Source organism: Anas platyrhynchos, chromosome 2 (genome assembly GCF_047663525.1).
Source record: "Anas platyrhynchos isolate ZD024472 breed Pekin duck chromosome 2, IASCAAS_PekinDuck_T2T, whole genome shotgun sequence".
NCBI lineage: Eukaryota > Metazoa > Chordata > Aves > Anseriformes > Anatidae > Anas > Anas platyrhynchos.
This window is the reverse complement of record NC_092588.1, coordinates 99,192,718-99,209,389: the sequence shown is the minus strand read 5'-3', so window position 1 is coordinate 99,209,389 and position 16,672 is coordinate 99,192,718. Positions and strand designations below refer to the sequence as shown.

Below are 16,672 nucleotides of genomic sequence, written 5' to 3'. Positions count from 1 at the left end.
AAGTTGTAGGAATAGTCTCCCTCTGCACCTGTCCGTGCATTTGCACGTTCTTTGCTGCTGCTTGTGGGTCAGCCGTGTTGATGGAGGGGCTGCAGACTGAGTTGGATCAATCTGTGGCTAAGATGCCATGAGGAAGAATTTAATTTTAGCAGCTATGCAATCACTAGATACAAGCAGCAGAAGCGAGTGAAGGGTAGGATCACTCTGCTGTTAAATTGGATCAAATGTAATTTCCAAGTGCACCCTTGGCAGCACTTTTTTTGTCTCTGCCTATCCTTATAATGCACCCAGTCTCATTTTGGAGGCTTGGGTTTTAAAGCAAACTTAATGTATTACTACAACAAATGTTTTGCCAGTGCCGTCTTAGTTCATAAAGCTGATGTTCCCCTAGGTTTTGATGGGATATTTTGATATGAAAGGATTCTATTTTAACTTTTTGAGCATGACTACTGGTTAGTAAACACATGTTTTTGAAACAAACACGTGTTTCTGATTGGGCACAACACACAGCCACATGCATGTACAAATTCACATACATGTGTGTATTTTTTAAATTTATTTTAATGTGAGCTCTTCATTAAATCAGTCAAGTTTTTCTAGCCAGGCTGACACAAGCTGCTGATCATCTTCACAGGGAGTTGTTTTCCTGTGGAGATCTAGCTTCTAAAACCAGGAAGAAGCAGGGTTAACAGAATGGATTGTGAAATGTTTATCATCTGTCCTGTTTTACAGATGTTGCCATTGGGGCGCCTAAGGAGGATAACTACATAGGAGCGGTTTATATTTATCATGGAGATGCCAATGGTATTGTACCCAAGTACTCTATGGTACGTGACACTGTCTTTTATGATATCTGAAGGCTCTTTCCTGGGACCTGCAGAAAAAGCAAAACATGTTTGGGGATCCCTTTATGGGTAGTCTTATGCAATTCAAGCTCTACATCCCTTTCTTGGTCCTGATTTGAAGATGGCATCTCCCATTTTGCCCTTACTTATGCTGTAAGGTAAAATTGTGTTAATCAGGGGATACTTTCTTTTATTTCTATATTTCTTCTATGTATCACTTTATTTTACTACAGTCCTTAGCTGTAGCTTCCTTATTGAAGAAAATGAAATCTTGGGATTTGAATGTCAATTTTTAGGGAGAGTAGTAGTACGGCAGAAGACAAACTCTGCAGAGGCTGAGCATATATAGGTCATGGAAAGGCCAGGGAGAACTGGGAGGTTGCTCTCTCTTCCCACCAAAGCAGACTTAGCAAGAAGGAAGAGGAACTTAAGTTTACTTTTGTTCTCCCCACAGCTTCTTAGCCTTCTACTTCTGATGTGAGAATACATCACAATGATGTTCCACACATATATCACAATGATTGGGTACCACTCCCTGACCTCTGTTATGAAGTAAAAACTAGGCTGGGGTATGCTACAGAGTCTTGTGCAGAGATGAAACTGTGCAATTCAGCTACTGTAGCCAGGCAGGAGAGAAGATAAATTGATGCCGATGCTGCCCAACATGTGTCCCCTAGTCTCTGTCTAGCACATTTATTTTTTGCAGAGCCTGAATCTTCCCTACCTCCCTCCGTGTGTTTGAAGTTCTGGCTGTTTTGTTTTGTTTCTGGGTGGGATCTTTCACAGTAAACCAGTTTAAGCAGGATTAAAAGAGTTTAGTGGTTATATTGGAGGCTCTTCTAACAAACCATAGAAGTTCAGTCCATCTTCCTTTTAGCATGTATATGCCATGCACTGCTTTTTAAAAAATGAAGTTAAATGACTCTTCATGGATACTTCTAAAATGCACTAATTTGTGGCATTTGGAGGACCCTGCCCATTTTTTTCCAAGAGCCTCTGGCTGGGAGGTTCTTGGGCTGTTCAAAGGTTGGAGCTTTCCAGCTCTTGTTGCAATGGATCAGGGTTTTGTTTTTTTGGGGGGAGGAGTCATTCATGGGGGAATTCAATATTTTTGAAAGAGCCCAGATCAGCAGAGTGGTAAGTGAAACATCCTGCTTGCTATCTCTTCCTTCCCATCAGAGGAGCAAGGGCAGCAAACAGCACATGTCTCTCTGCTTGCCCTAGCAGGACAAAGCCCAGCTCCAGAGCATAGCAGGATACTGTGATACTGTTCCCATCTTTGCCTCCTGTCCCCAGGCAGCTGAGGGGGCGCTACTTTTGTGCCATTTCCCAAGACAGACGCACCACTGATTCATATACCACGTGCAACCCAAAAAAGCTGTGTAACAGCTTCAGCTCATTACCTGGCCTGGGTTTGAACCCAGAGGTGAAAGACTTTTTGTATCTTATTACTATACCCATGAGCCATCTTAATGACCTGGATTTCCTTTTTTAAATAAGCCAAGAAAGGTGTGTGGTGGGGGCTGCAGGGTATACATTTTCGCTCTTTTCATTTTGTTAGATTTCCCCTGCTTCATTCAAATTGCTGATCATTGTTGCTGCCTTACACTGCCACAGCAGCTTGAGTGGTGGCTCTGAGCAGAAGCAACTTAATTGGCTTCATGGCCTGCTGTTTCCATTCATGGCACTTAAAAGCAGAGCAGCTTTATACCTCTGCCTTCTAGACTGTAATGGCTTGCAGATGTCTGCTGGGCTGCTTGCAGGCAGGATTTACCACCCTAACTGGGACCCACTCTCCAAAAACGTGATGTTATGTGGGAAGGAAGTGCTCTCCAGTTGTCTTATCTACACAAACGTAGGAGGAAAGGGATATCTGTATGTGACTGGTATTCCTTTAAACTGGCTGTCAGGATGGCAGGATGTCTTTCTTCCCCTTGTCTTCTTTTCCATGGGACTCCCCTCTGACCTTTTGCCAAATATTGTGTCCTTTTGTGGGTGGGCCGGGAAGACTTGGTCATATGTCACAAGCTGTGTAGCACCACTACCAGCCTCAAAACTAGTTGGTGGGATAGGTTTCTTCTGTCTACAACTTCTGCAGTCAGAGGCTAGTTAGAGTTCGAGTCTTGCATTGATGGCCCGGCATAATGAATAAGGCCTGAGAGACATCAGCTCACCGTAGAAAAAGTTTTGATACAGTAATTTGTTTCAGGCAAAGACCTTTACAATTCAAGCTGGTTAGAGAAAGTTTTTGTGTTTGTAATTAGAAAAAAGAAGTGGTGCTAGTAGCTGTGTGCTGGGGAGGCAGAAATGAGATACAGCTTCCACACTGACACAAAATACTGCATAACTGCTGATGAAAAACAGGATTTCCAAGTGGGATGAAAATTAATCAGTTTGGGTATGCTGGAAAACTTTGTGAAAAGAAATGGTAATGCAGAATTTTCTGTTTCGTTTAATGATTATTTTTGCGAAGATGCTGTTGAAATCTTTTATTACCATAAATGAAGGTGTCGTGGTTTAACCCGGCCGGCAGCTAAACACCACGCAGCCGTTCGCTCACCCTCCCCCCTCCCTCTCTGGGACGGGGGAGAGAAATGGAAAGTGAAGCCCGTGAGTTGAGATAAAGACAGTTTAATAAGACAGGAAAATAATAATAACAAAAATAATAATAACAATAATAATAATAATACAATGGTGATAATAGGTAAGTAATAATAGTATGTACAAACAAGTGATGCACAGTGCAATTGCTCACCACCCGCTGACCGATGCCCAGCCTAACCCCGAGCAGTCCGGCCCTTTGGAGGAGGCGGCGGTGGCTCACTGGCTTGAGGTGCTTGCATAACCCTGACCTCGCGACGTGAAAAGAGATCTGAGGTCACGGGTTCGAGACGCAGCATGGGGGTGCAACGTTCCTCCTTGGCCCCCTCCCCCCGGCTAGCCACCCCTATATATTGTTTAGCATGACCCCAGATGGGATGGAATACCCCTTTGGCTAGTTTGGGTCACCTGTCCTGGGTCTGTCCCCTCCCAGCTCTTACTGCACCCCCAGCCTGCCTGTTGGCAGGACAGAGCAAAAGGCTGAGATGTCCTTGGCTTGGTATAAGCACTGCTCTGCAACAATTAAAACATCGGGGTGTTATCAGCACTCTTCTCATCCTAAGCCAAAACACAGCATTCCACCAGCTACTAGGAAGAAAATTAATTCTGTTCTAACTGAAACCAAGACAGAAGGTAATGTGAAAAAAAAAATAATCTCTGGGGCACGGTTAAATTTACTCCTCGCAAAGAAATCTGTTTGATGTGTTCTTTATTTTGCTTTGGTCTGCATGAGAGTTGTGGAGCAGGTGTGTGTTTTGTTGTAAGTCAGCACTGGCCGCCTCCTAGCCCAGAGCAGAAGGGCTTCCTGAAGTCGGCAGCCTTCCTGCTCTGGGCTGCGTGGGTGAAACGCGAGCCTGCAGATGTGCAGCACTCCCAGCCCATGGAAGAAAGCCCTGGTGACCATGAAAATTAGGCTCAAAGTTTTCTATTTTTTAATCAGGGCTTCTTTGTGTTCCTATGATTTCACTTGATGTGTTTTCCACTGCAGAAGCTGTCTGGGCAAGCAATAAACCCAATGCTGCGGATGTTCGGCCAGTCCATATCGGGGGGAGTTGATATGGATGGCAATGGCTACCCAGGTACGTGTGCTGCTCTGACAGCAACGCTGGAGCAACACGCTGAGAAAACACCAGAGCTGGTCATTTCCGGGTTGCTGGTTCCCACATCTGTGAGAGGACAATGAAGCTGAGTGTGTTCCTCCTTTTCCCCTCTGTTATTCAAGCTCCTGGCTCAAAAATTTGAGCTGATTGCTTGATTCAAGGGGTTTGGGCAGTCATGACAGAAGACTGAGGTCTTGAAGCAGAGGAAGTTTAGTATCCTGCCAAGTTTATAAGTTGCTTGGAAGCTGCTCAGTCATGATAATAAACTTACAAAAATATAGACAATAATAGTAACAATAAACAAATGATGAAGTAAAGTGAAGCATCCTCGTAGACCTAATCCGCTAATTATAACACATTTGATATAATAATATTTTAAAGGCTAAGCTATCTGATTTAAGATAGATTTTTTTTTAATGCATGCTCTGTCATTTACCAACTGACTTGAGGGAACTGAATTCTGTGCCTCCCTTTTAACTGTCTAAATGTTACAAAAATTTCAGATATGACTGTTGGAGCCTTCTTGTCAGACAATGTGGTACTCCTAAGGTGAGATCCATGTCTTTTTGCTCTATTGTTGTTTTAATTGTTTCTGTTTATATCTGTCTAGGTCCTCCACCCCACATATTTTCTCCCTAGTCTATTGTAGGCAAAATCAAATTGGATTGCTTTTCAAGCATAACCATAACAGCATAGTGAGGGATGACCTCTCAGTGCTATGAAGAAACCAAAGAGTTAAAGCCAGGTGGAGATGTGGTGCATCTCAGTGCCTCTTGAGAAAGGTTGCTCTGAATATGTGAGAAGATTATGTACTTTATGTAAATGTAAGAACAGTAACAAAGTATTATTTAAGGGAACAAAATGGAACAAAAAGCCAGCTGCATACGATGCCAGAATTTAATTCTGCGAGTTATAATGGACTGCAGCATGAAATAAGAGTCTGTAAGGAAATGAAATACAGAGATGTTTTGAATACACATGGCATTTGGGCTACTGTTCAGTTGTGTGCATTAAGTACAGTTGCTTGTTTCATCTGATGGAGGGAGGTGTGGCAGCTTGATTCGCCAAATTATACAGGTGGAGACAGAGTACAAGCAGGCTTGAGGCACACAGAAGAGAATGGGAAGTTTTAATTTTGCCAGTAGCTCCATTGTTGCACTTGTAAATATTTAACAGAACAATACTGACAGTAACTAGGTGTTGCTACTAGTAGAAGTAAGGATTCCTGTATCTTAATGGAAGATAGGGAAGTGTGGTGAGATTGGCAAGACAAATGCTTGAAGTGCTGAAAAGATGTGCCAACCCACATCTAGTTAAAAGCAGGGAAAGCATGACTCTGTTTCCATTTGAGTCAGTTAAACAACAAAATAAAGGGATAGGAAGAAAGAAACGACAAGTGTGGCAGCTGGTCAAGTCTTCTGAAGGGCTTTCAGTGCCATTGTCACACAAACAGGGGAAGCCAGTTGATGCTCTGTAAAATGGTGTGCTGTGCGCTGAGACAGGACTTCACAATCCCAATGGTATGAAACCACTCAGAGTACAACTGTGTGTGGTTCTCCTGCACTGTTGTTCCTTGCAGGGTGGAAAAAGGCCCTCAGAAAGGTTTGCGGTGATATTTAGAACAACATGCACCACAACAGCCTAGTAACCTCTGGCCAAGCATTCAGTCACTGCCTGTGCCTTTCTGTGGAGATCTGGGCATTGCTGGCTAATGATGTGGGCAGCCTGATTAATTGCTGCTGCTTCCAGTTCAGAGCATGTCACTCTTGCTGTTTAGATTCAGATTAGGATAAAGAAATCAGCTTTTTTTCCATACCCCTACAGAAGCGTTTGTGAAGTCCTTTGGCCAAAACCAACAAATGTTTTGCCAAGTGATATTAAAGGCTTTTGTGGAAGCCGTGGTGACTTGGGGCAGATTGTAGTTGCTATATTACTTGCGTGTGTGTATGGCCGTTTGACAGGCATATTTTATTTATTTTTTTTTCCCCAATGAATAACCAAGTGAGTTAACATTAAAGGAAAATCAGTGCATCATGACTGGAAAAATTTCTCCTTTCGAGAGGAAATATTGTTTTAGATCAATTATAACATTTATTCTTTTACTTCTCCCCTAGCACTTGGAGAGGGTTTTTTCCATAGTGGGGTGCTCCTAGGAAGCTCACTCTTTTTCCTCCTTTTTCCTTGCCCTCCTCCCCATTACTGTATATATTTCTAGGCTTAGCATTTTATCTTCATCCTCCATCTCGTAAGGCAAACTTGCACTGTTATTTCAAGCTGCGGTAAAAGACTGTGAGCAGCTGTCTCAGAGATTGATGTGAATCTTGTTCCAGTTGATATGAATTAGGTGTAACCACAATCCCTGCTCTCTTCTCTCCTCTCTCCCACACCTCCAAATTAAGTGGCTTGTGGAGTGAGAGTCCTGAAGTGGTTTGCTTATGTGGTCTGGCCTTACAGGGTGCTGGGACTACCCTACAAGTTAATCTGCTGGTTGTTGCACTTTTTTTTTTTTTTTTTTTTTAAATACTGGAGTTGTTTTTGGAAGAGCACGTTCAAATTGGACATGTACGGAACTGAAACCACGAAGAATAACACCTGCTGAATACTTGGACTGAAGTCCTGCACTGAGGACAGCTCTGTAGATACTGGATTTCTGAGCTGCTTTTCCCAGGAAAGCTGGTGGCACTTCTGTGTCATCTGAGAGCAGACTCACCTGGGCCCTGGTGGTCCTTAGCTTGCTCTGCGACTCTTGCTGAGCTCTTCTTCAGCTGGGACTTACTGTAGCAGTAGCTCAGTGTAGGAGTTGCAAGGGTGGAAAACTTCCATTCACGGTGCACTGGGTCACTCCCAAAGTAGATTTCTACAACATGGAAAGAGTATTCATTTCTTAGCATCTGCTGGGAGAAATTACCCAAATATTTGCTCTTCCAGAAAATGTGAATGTTTTGACTCTTGTCCCACTTACACCATAAGAAAAAATATGTATGGATGCATCTCCTACCCCTGTGCTCCCAACTTGACTTTCAGGTTACAGATTTTACCTAGGACCATTATTTACCTCTCCTGACTATGCAGGCACCTTAGCTAGCAGCCTCACTTGCATGAGTCTGTTGTCCTCACTTGCTAATTTTGTCTTCAGTCATCAGGAAGACTTTATGCAACTTTTACTGGAGATGTTTGTTATATATTATCAGTTACCCCAGCTGCCTCCTGCAGTCTGTATCTGAGCACTGAACTTCAAGCTAATGCTGTGATTTTCATTCAGAAGCTAGCTGTCTTTGCCAGCTAGGTCAAGAGCTAATTTGTTTTAGAGTTCAAATGCATTTTTTTATTTTTAATTTCTGCTTGAAATTGTGCACATTACCGATTTTTATTTGTTTTGCTTTGGCTGAGAAACTTCTCTTTGAATGACTGTTCAATTCCACTTCTATGTTGATCTCTAGATCCAGACCTGTCATCACCATGGACATCTCAATTTTTCTGCCAGCATCCATCAATATCACAGCTCCTCAGTGCCATGATGGTTTGCAGCCTGTGAACTGCCTCAATGTCACAGCATGCTTTCGCTTCAGTGGCAAGCATGTTCCTGGAGAAATAGGTAAGGTACCTGTGCCGGCCCTGGTCAGGGGCACCCAGACAGGTTGACATGGAGCTGGGGGCTCCCTTTGGAGTCAGTATCAAAGGTTTTCTGTGAAAGAAATTTTTTTGAGGTGAGCTGGGGTATGCAGTTATAGAAAGTTGGAGGCTCCCAAGATGCTTCCTTTGGAATTTGTTCCTTTTCTGATGAGGATGAGATAATATTGGAGTAGTTTTCTCTTCAGTGAAAGGACAGGAAAACGTATCCTTAGCCTTACTGCAAGGATAGAGAACACAGAAGCAAACAGTGTTTTGAAAGTTCATGTTCCCTCTATTTGCCTGTTGATAACACATTTTTTTTATACACATCCTGTATCATAAAGCAGCTGTGATATGCTCTGGATGAATACTTTTTGAAAATCTACATGGAGGTCTTGAAATAGAGCACCATAAATTTGAACTCTTGGGTGTTATTACCGCCAGACACAAGCAAATCCTTTTCAATGCATCAGTTTACCCATCTGTAAAACAATTATAAATAGCCCAGTATTTTATTGATGGCAAGAATATCTTTTGAGTTGCTTAGTCTCTAAACCACATGGGTGGTTTAGAGACCATTCTGTAAACTTACACTTCACTTGGGTGAATGAAATCATGTAAGGTGTGTAATTGTGCCAGTCATTACATCTTGACTGCATTAAATTATTGCCTATGTCTTTTACATCCCGATGTTTACCAGTCTTAGGTATTGCCTGAAGTGGTTTGAGATAGATACAGCATTTCTAAATACCATGAAGACTGGATTTATTTAGTTCAACCATGCTGTTTTAACTTGACCATGCTTTAGGAATGGCAGTGGGCTTGTTTTATCTCTCATGTGGAGTACAAACTAGAAGCTGCTCGTTGGCATTGCTTTATGCATCTCATCACAGTCACCTGAAAGATCAAAAAAACAGAGTTGTAGTTTAAGATTTCTCTGGATTCTAACATATGGATGCAACTGGGACTTCATTTTCTATTTTTGCCCCTTTTCCTTCCCTGTAAATAATGTCAGACTCCTAGCAGACAAATATGTGCTTTGATACAGCTTTTTTTTGTATGTCCTGCTACTCTCTCAGTTAGAAAATACGTGTCCTTGGGTGCTTCAGGGGTGTTGATTTCTTTGTGAAAATCTGTGAGTAGATCTACTGAATGCCTAGGTTTTCTTGTGTTCCTGGGGATACTGTTTAAAATGTTTGCTTTGCTTTAATTTTGTGTCTCTTGACCTGTGGCTAAGAAATGATCTGCCTGTTTCTCGTTTTAAATATATATTCCCCATTTTCATGAAAGAGTTATCTTCTGCTTCATCATGTCTTGTAAGAGCCAGTTGCATTCCTCTGCATTGTCATATAAACAGTGCTCTTGATGATTTATTGTGGTGAAAGCACGTGTGCATCTTCTTTGGTGGGTAACATCCGTCTCATTGCAAGGGATTTTTTTACTATTAAGTAGATGATTATAAAACTTCCAACCATTGTCCTTTTATACAATACTTCTAGCAAATTGATTTGTCTTGAAAACATTGCAGCCAGAACTGACTGTATAAAAACCCTCGGGGATATGATTTGGATACAATATCTCAAATAAGCTTTCAGTTTGTAATCTAACAGGCCATTTTAATTATGTTGTAGCTGAAGAGTATCAATTAACAAAGGGTGGAACAATTCATGGAAATACTGCAACCATTCCTCTCCTATGTGGCTAAATATGGAAAAAAATAAAATATTCCTCCAAGTACATCAGTGTCCAGTTCAGACTCTGAAAGGCATGAAGAATTGCTGAAATGCTGTGTTAAAGTTTTGTGGCAGAGACTCTGGGATTGCCTCAGCTTCAGATGTCTGGGACCGGTCTGATAAGTCAGGCAGTGAGAACATAGGGCTCATTGAAAAATGCTGTTCCCTTAAGGCTTGTCAGTATGGACACTCAAAACTGCTGGTTACTGTTGGAAAATCTGGGCTTTGACCTTGCTGTTGGGCAGCTGAAGTTGGTCACCTACTACATGTTTAGAAAGTCAAGTTGAACGTGCAGGCAGCATTCTTCTCTGGGAAATGTTTGTCTACAAGGCTTATGTGAACATGCTGTTTCATTAAGTGCCATGTGAAGGAAAGCTGTCTTATCTGTCTCACTTGCATACAAAACTTTCCCACCTTTTTTTTTTCTTTTTCCTTTTTTTTTTTTTCCCCAACAGCAGTTGCAGTACTGTTGGTCATGTAATAGAGTCTGTGTTTACTGTTGCTTCTTGATGCTGACAATGACTGTATAATTCCCATCCATTTCGTGGATACTGTTTGCTGACTATGGTCTTCAGAAGTATGAATTTATTGCAGAAATGGTTTTGCCTGAACAAAGTGCAATGCCCAAATGAAGTGTGTGCTCTGCTCTGCATGCCAGACATTGTCTGACCCTTCACTCTGCCTCAGTGCTCTCTGGGGAGATGAGCATCCACCATCAGAGTCAAACTCTGGTATGTTTTGGATGTGTGAGAAATGCAATGCTTTGTCAGCCCCCCAAAGGGTCTCTGTAGAATAGTGCTCAGCACGCTCTCTTCTGCAGCAGCAGCTCTTGCAAGGTGAGAAAGAAAGGAAGCAGCTTTCCTGGATAAGGTAAATATGTATGTATTGCACACTTTAAGGAAAAAAGAAAAACATCCCAAAACATCTTAAACTGACAGAAAATGTTCTATTGTCCCCCATTGGCTTCCTCTATACTAGGAAATGGGTTGAGTTTAGGTTTGGTACAGCTACTGGAATGCAGTGTGGCTCTGTAGCAAGTTGGCATTGAGGGTGCAGGAGAGATGAGCAGTACTGATGAAGACACGGCAACAGGGACTGTGACATGCACTGCAAATAATGGTCAAAGATTCCTGAGGGTCCTGCATAGATTCTGCTGTGTAGTTGCTGCTATTGCTGTCCTCCCTTATGGCTAGGCTGAGGGCATGTGTGCTCAGCATTGCCATGGTTGTGTTCTGCAGTGATGCTTCATGCTTTGCCTGACCACAGCTACATCTCACGATCTCACGACGTGACAGTGTTTGCTTGCAGAACATTAGGCTGAGCTACAACTCAGAAAAAGCAGGGACGAGATGAAATCCTTTCCTAGCCTGGATGATCAGGCTTCAACGTCTTCAGACCACACACTTCTGGGTGACCAGAACAATAAGAGAGAGGCTGCTGGCATCTCTGTGCATGAGTTACTGCATTCATCTCCACCAGAGAAGGGAATTAAACTCATGGCTATGATCTGGGTAATCTCCTGTACAAAAATAAAAAAATCTGTGCCAGTGTAAGGGTTAGATGAATTTTAAAGGCTGTGAAAACAAGAGGTTTGGGGCATTTGGCTGGAGGTAGGTGCTTTAGATAGTTCTTCAAACTTGCTCCTTCATTGTTTGCTTCAGCCGTGTATCACTTGTACGTTGATCCATGTCTAGAGTAGTCCTCATGTCCCAGATAGTGTTGTCTAAGAGAGCATTGTGAGATGTAGTGTGGAATAATGAGTTGTTTGTTGTTTTTGCTCTGCTTTGGTATTCTACTAGGACTGAAGAACATGACTGATCCAAAACCTGACAAAAGCAGATACTCCTCTTCTTATCAGCATCCTGCTGTAGTTTGATGCAGGAGTGTTATTTCTGTCTGTCTCTTGTTTTTCCAAGAGACCTGGGTGCAGGTCTCAAGTGGTGCTAACCTATGAATGCCTCAGCAGCAGTTTTGTTGTAGGTATGTGTTTTCCAATTTATTTGGTGTCCACCCCCGAATCGGTACAAGTTAGCAGCCTATCAAGTCCTTAGGGATGCGCTCCTGCTGAGCATTTTGCCACGGGCCTTTGGTATGCTGTGGCGTCCTCTGAGTGAGATGTGAAGTGTTTTGCTGGGTGCTTGGGGGTGTGCAGGCTCTTCATTAACACAGCCAGCTGTCATTCCTGTCTCAGACCATGTGATACCACTGTCCTCTTTGCCCCTCTCCTTACTCCAGTCCTCTTCAGGGCTACCCTCAGCCCTCTGCAGGGCATGCCTCTTGCATGTCGTGCCACTTAGGAATGCAAATCCACTGTAAAAATGCCATTTTTACTTGGCAGGTATGTTGCTGTGGTGTCCAAGCACCACCTGGAGTGACTCTGCTGGCTGGTAGTCCTCTTGGAGATATGACCCAAAATTTCTCAGGGGGAGCTATTACTGAGGCCTCTTAGGCATTAGACTTTAGTTACAGGAAAGGAATAATCACTAGAAAAATAAAGCCCTTCATCTACTCTCATTGTGTCCATGCCAGAGTTTTCTTTTGATAGTGTGAAGTGGATGGGCAGATCTGCAGAAGCGTTGCTAACTACACTTTAAGCTGCTGGAAGAGAATTTCAAGGCATTACCTGCAAGAGTTAAATCTGCTAGCAAGAGCTTGCCTCCTGATCTGCTGCTGGAGCCAGCAGGAGAAACTTAAACCACCAGTGGTGATGAGGCTGGCCAGTTATCTTCCCCACCCTGGCTGCTTTTTGGAAGCAATGAAGACAGAGTGGGGAAAAAAAAAAAAAAAAAGCCTTACTCATGATATTTCAGTTTTTCCACTGATGTGACATCATTGGATATAACATAGAAACAAGTTGTCAAAATAAAGGGGAGGTGGCCACGTGGGGGTAGGGGAGGACGAGAGGCTGACTGCACATTTTGATTGAAAACATCCACTGCTGCTGTGGTAGCTGGAAACGTTTTGCCTTGAGGCCTGGTATGGGGCTGGTGTTGGGACGAGACCTCCCTCGGGGCCTCCCTGGGCGGCCCCTTTCCCTCTGGATGCCATCCTTTCCTCATTGAAGGGACGCATGGTCCAGCGGGCCCATGAGGGCCTGGGTCTGCTGGCACATCGCCTTGTTACGCAGGGGATGGAGGCACAGCCCTAGGCCCGCTTGTGGGGTCTTGAAAGAGGAAGAGAGAAAATCGGGGTTGGGTGTGGTATGTGTACACTTCAAAGAAAAAAATTAAAGAGACTGCTGGGATTTCAAACAGGCCAAACGCTGGGCTTCTGGTCAGAAAGCAGCACAAAGTGAGGTGGGTGTGAGTTACGGAAATGCTGCATGCTCACAGAAACCAAGTTGCACAATATCATTAAATGAATTTTTTAAAGCAATGAGACTTCGGTGAATAAATGATTAGAGGAGAGAACATTGGTGGCAGTATTAATTTTAAGAGATCAGTTCTCATTGATTAAAAAAGACAATACAAAACAGAATGAGAATGCAGCAACCAACAATAAAGATCCCTTGCTGAAATTATGTATAGAAGACCTCAATCCAGCAATATGTTACATTTGCACTGAATTTTTATAAAATTCTCGGTTAAAAAAAAGTTTACATTTATGGGGAGCATTTTATCTGGCTTCAATCATTTAGGACTTAAAATATGAATAAAAACCAAAGCAATAATTTGGTAATCACCCTACATATGTAACTAATCAGTACAGGAGCTGTCACTGGCTGTCATATACAAAGATAATCAACTAATTAAGCCATTTATAGTGGGCCAGTCTCATGGTACTCCCATCATTGCGTTGATAACAGCTGAAATCAATACAGACCGTGGTCTGTGATGAGTGAAAGGACCTCACAGCCTGCCTTTAAATCATCTGCAAACAGCAGCAGAGCAAGCATTTGTGCTTCTATTGCAGTTTTGCTGCTGATGGAAAAGGTGCAATCAGTTTGGATTATTCAATTGCTATGCAACTTCTTGACATAGCAAGCAACCTTTTTTTTTTTCTGAAAAAATATCCATCCAATCACAAACCCACCCATTGTGTTAAGCTACCTGCTTTGTAGAGCAGCAGGAAAACAGCTGGCTAGTCTCTGGGTATTTGTTCTATAAACTGCCGAGGTTGTGTAACATCTAAAAGGGGATGGATGCTCAGTGCAAGGTGGTGACCTCTAGTTAAGGGCTAAACTCTAAGATGACTGCAAATCAACTGAAGTAATTGTCAGGAAATGCCACATCCTGGTTGACATATGCATAGTTTGTGCTTTTGTAAGAGGAAAACAAAGCTTGAGGCTTTTGTTGTTGTTTGCGTTGTTTTTTGCTTTTTCTTTTAATAGCATAATTTAAGTGTTTTTTTTTTCTTTCTTTTTTTTTTTTTTTAGGTGTGCCTGTTTAGATGTATTTTTACACATAACTTCCTACTGCTTCTTGTCATCCTTCAGGAAGGGCTGGGGAAAGCAGTGGCACAAAACTTGGGAGTATGTCAGGAATTGGATTTGGTTTTGTGCAGCCACAGGAAACTTTGTGATTGATTGAGAGCCTGCAAGGCCTGACCTTTTTTTAAGCACATATGCCTTGGGGACAACAGGATCCATTGATAGGTGGCTAGAAAGTAACTATTGTTCACTGACATCCTTTGCTTTCTTCTTTTTCTTTTTTTTTACAACAGGTTTGAATTATAACCTGACTGCTGATGTGGCAAAGAAGGAAAAGAGCCAGCAACCCAGAGTTTACTTTGTGACTTCTGGAGAGACAGTGGGACAGGTCACAGAGAAGTTACAACTGTTGTACATGCAGGAAAAGTGTGAGCATTACCTAGCGTATGTCAAGGTCAGTTCAGCCCTGTTTTTACTTATGTTGGCCTCAATGCAATTCTCCCCCCTTTTTTATTATTCAACCAATTAAAATGATGTAGCTTGGCTCCAGATGTGCTTTGTTTTCCTGACAGGTGGATGAAGTTTTTTGAGTGAGAGTTCAGAACTTCTTGTTTGGCATAATTTGTCAGTGTGAGTGCTATCACCTATGAACCTTTGAGGCCTAGTGCCAGGAATATGTATTTTATTTACTTTTCGTCAGGTGCATTTGTGGGAGATTTCTTCCTTTGGCTTGGTTTGTTGTTACATTGTTATACTCAAAATATGAAGGCAAAATTTTATTTTGTCAGGAGCAGGAAGTTTAATCTATTAGATTTGTAAGGTATTTTCCTTTGTGCATGGGCTGATGTTGGTATCTGCATGGGAATGACAGGGTAATGCAGGATCTGTCCTGAAGCAATTGGACTTTCAGGTTTGAAGAGGACACACTTCATTTGGGCTTAAAAATACTAGTGAGATAACTGCATTTCATCTCTATCATAGACTTAGGGGAATACAGGGAATGCTTTCCAGACACTGTGGGACATACAAAGGCTCAGTTCTTTGTGTACGTTTCTTTCAGTGTCTGCTAGGATGCTTTTTACCTTTAATTGACAACTGTTATTGAAGAAATGCCACTCAAGTACAATTCTGTTTCCAAAGCATACAAAATAGTTTCTCTTCTGCTTAGAAATTTATATAATGGATTTGAAAATTATATGGGAAGGAGGTTCATCTTCTAAGCTGCTTGTATCTTAAAAGCACGCTAATCTGTGCTACCACCCTAGAGAGCAATATGAGGCAGTATGGCTACGTGGGTGAGTTACATATCCTCCTTACTGAAGAACATATTCCCATAGATGATAATGACCTAACTTCAGTGGATATCACTTGGTAACATCTTGTTTTTGAGAATCCAGCAGGTCCAGACATCCCTAAATGTATAAACTTTTCCAGGAAACTTCTATGTACCTAAAAAAACATGAGAATGGGAGATAAGATTCAACCTTTGACTTTATCAACATTTTGTGCATGGTTGTTGAGTGAAAATAAAATAAATAAAGGGACCACCATGGAGGAAATGACGTCATATTAAGTTTACAGATCTCTGAGAAACAGCTTTTTGTTTCTCTTCATTTGTTTGTTTCTGCAGCAACCTTTGCTTTTTGCATTGGGAAAGCTCATTAAAAAAATTTAGATGTACAAAACTACCACTATTTAGAAAACGTGATGTGAGTCTTCTAATTCTGGTCTTCTTTGAATGAGCACATGTTGATAGGCATTCATGGGTTGAGCTCAGATGAAAAGGAGCATGTCTCTATCTTAACCCAGTAACTACTTTTATGCTAGCCCTATTTTAAATTCTTGGGTACTACACAGAATTCACTAAACGGCAATGTATGCCCAAGAAACTATTTTATTTACTTGGAATGAAAAGGTAAGAACTATCTTTTTCTGGAAAATTCCTGGAACAAATGACTCTTATAGGCAAGAAAAACATTTCAAAATATTTAGATACAATAACAACTTATAGCAAAACAGCTGGTTAACAAACGAGGCTATTGGTGCTCTGCTTGATGTAAGTAGCTATTTTTCACAGTTGGAAGAATAGCAGGAAGTGTCATTTGTCCTTGCAAGGGAGAATGCAAAGTAGTAGAGAAAGATAATCCCTGTGCTTTCACGGGAAAGGTGATATCCGTGAGCCTACGTGACATTAGGAACATCATAGGGAGACCCACAGACTGTGGAGGAGTGGAAATGGGGTCATGATCTTTTGCTGTTATCCTTAAGGAACACCTAGTTTAAAAATAACAACAACAAAAAAGAAATACCCAAAAACTCCAAATCTGAACTTTACCTGGAATTCTCCTTAGTCACATAGTTTTGTGATGGATGGGTGGATGATACAAGATTGGGGCTTAAAATATTTTTTAT

General features: G+C 41.9%; 1 protein-coding gene across 5 annotated transcripts in view; it reads left to right on the top strand.

Annotated features, from left to right (window-relative positions):
• ITGA9 (integrin subunit alpha 9) overlaps positions 1-16,672 on the top strand; it is a 233,597-nt gene that overhangs the window by 43,391 nt on the left and 173,534 nt on the right. For all 5 annotated transcript variants that reach the window (XM_072033282.1, XM_027451383.3, XM_072033285.1 and 2 more), the window contains exons 11-15: positions 733-827; positions 4,435-4,525; positions 5,050-5,095; positions 7,987-8,141; positions 14,554-14,714. In XM_072033282.1, coding sequence (XP_071889383.1) covers positions 733-827; positions 4,435-4,525; positions 5,050-5,095; positions 7,987-8,141; positions 14,554-14,714 — 548 coding nt within the window. The remainder of the gene's footprint in view (positions 1-732; positions 828-4,434; positions 4,526-5,049; positions 5,096-7,986; positions 8,142-14,553; positions 14,715-16,672) is intronic.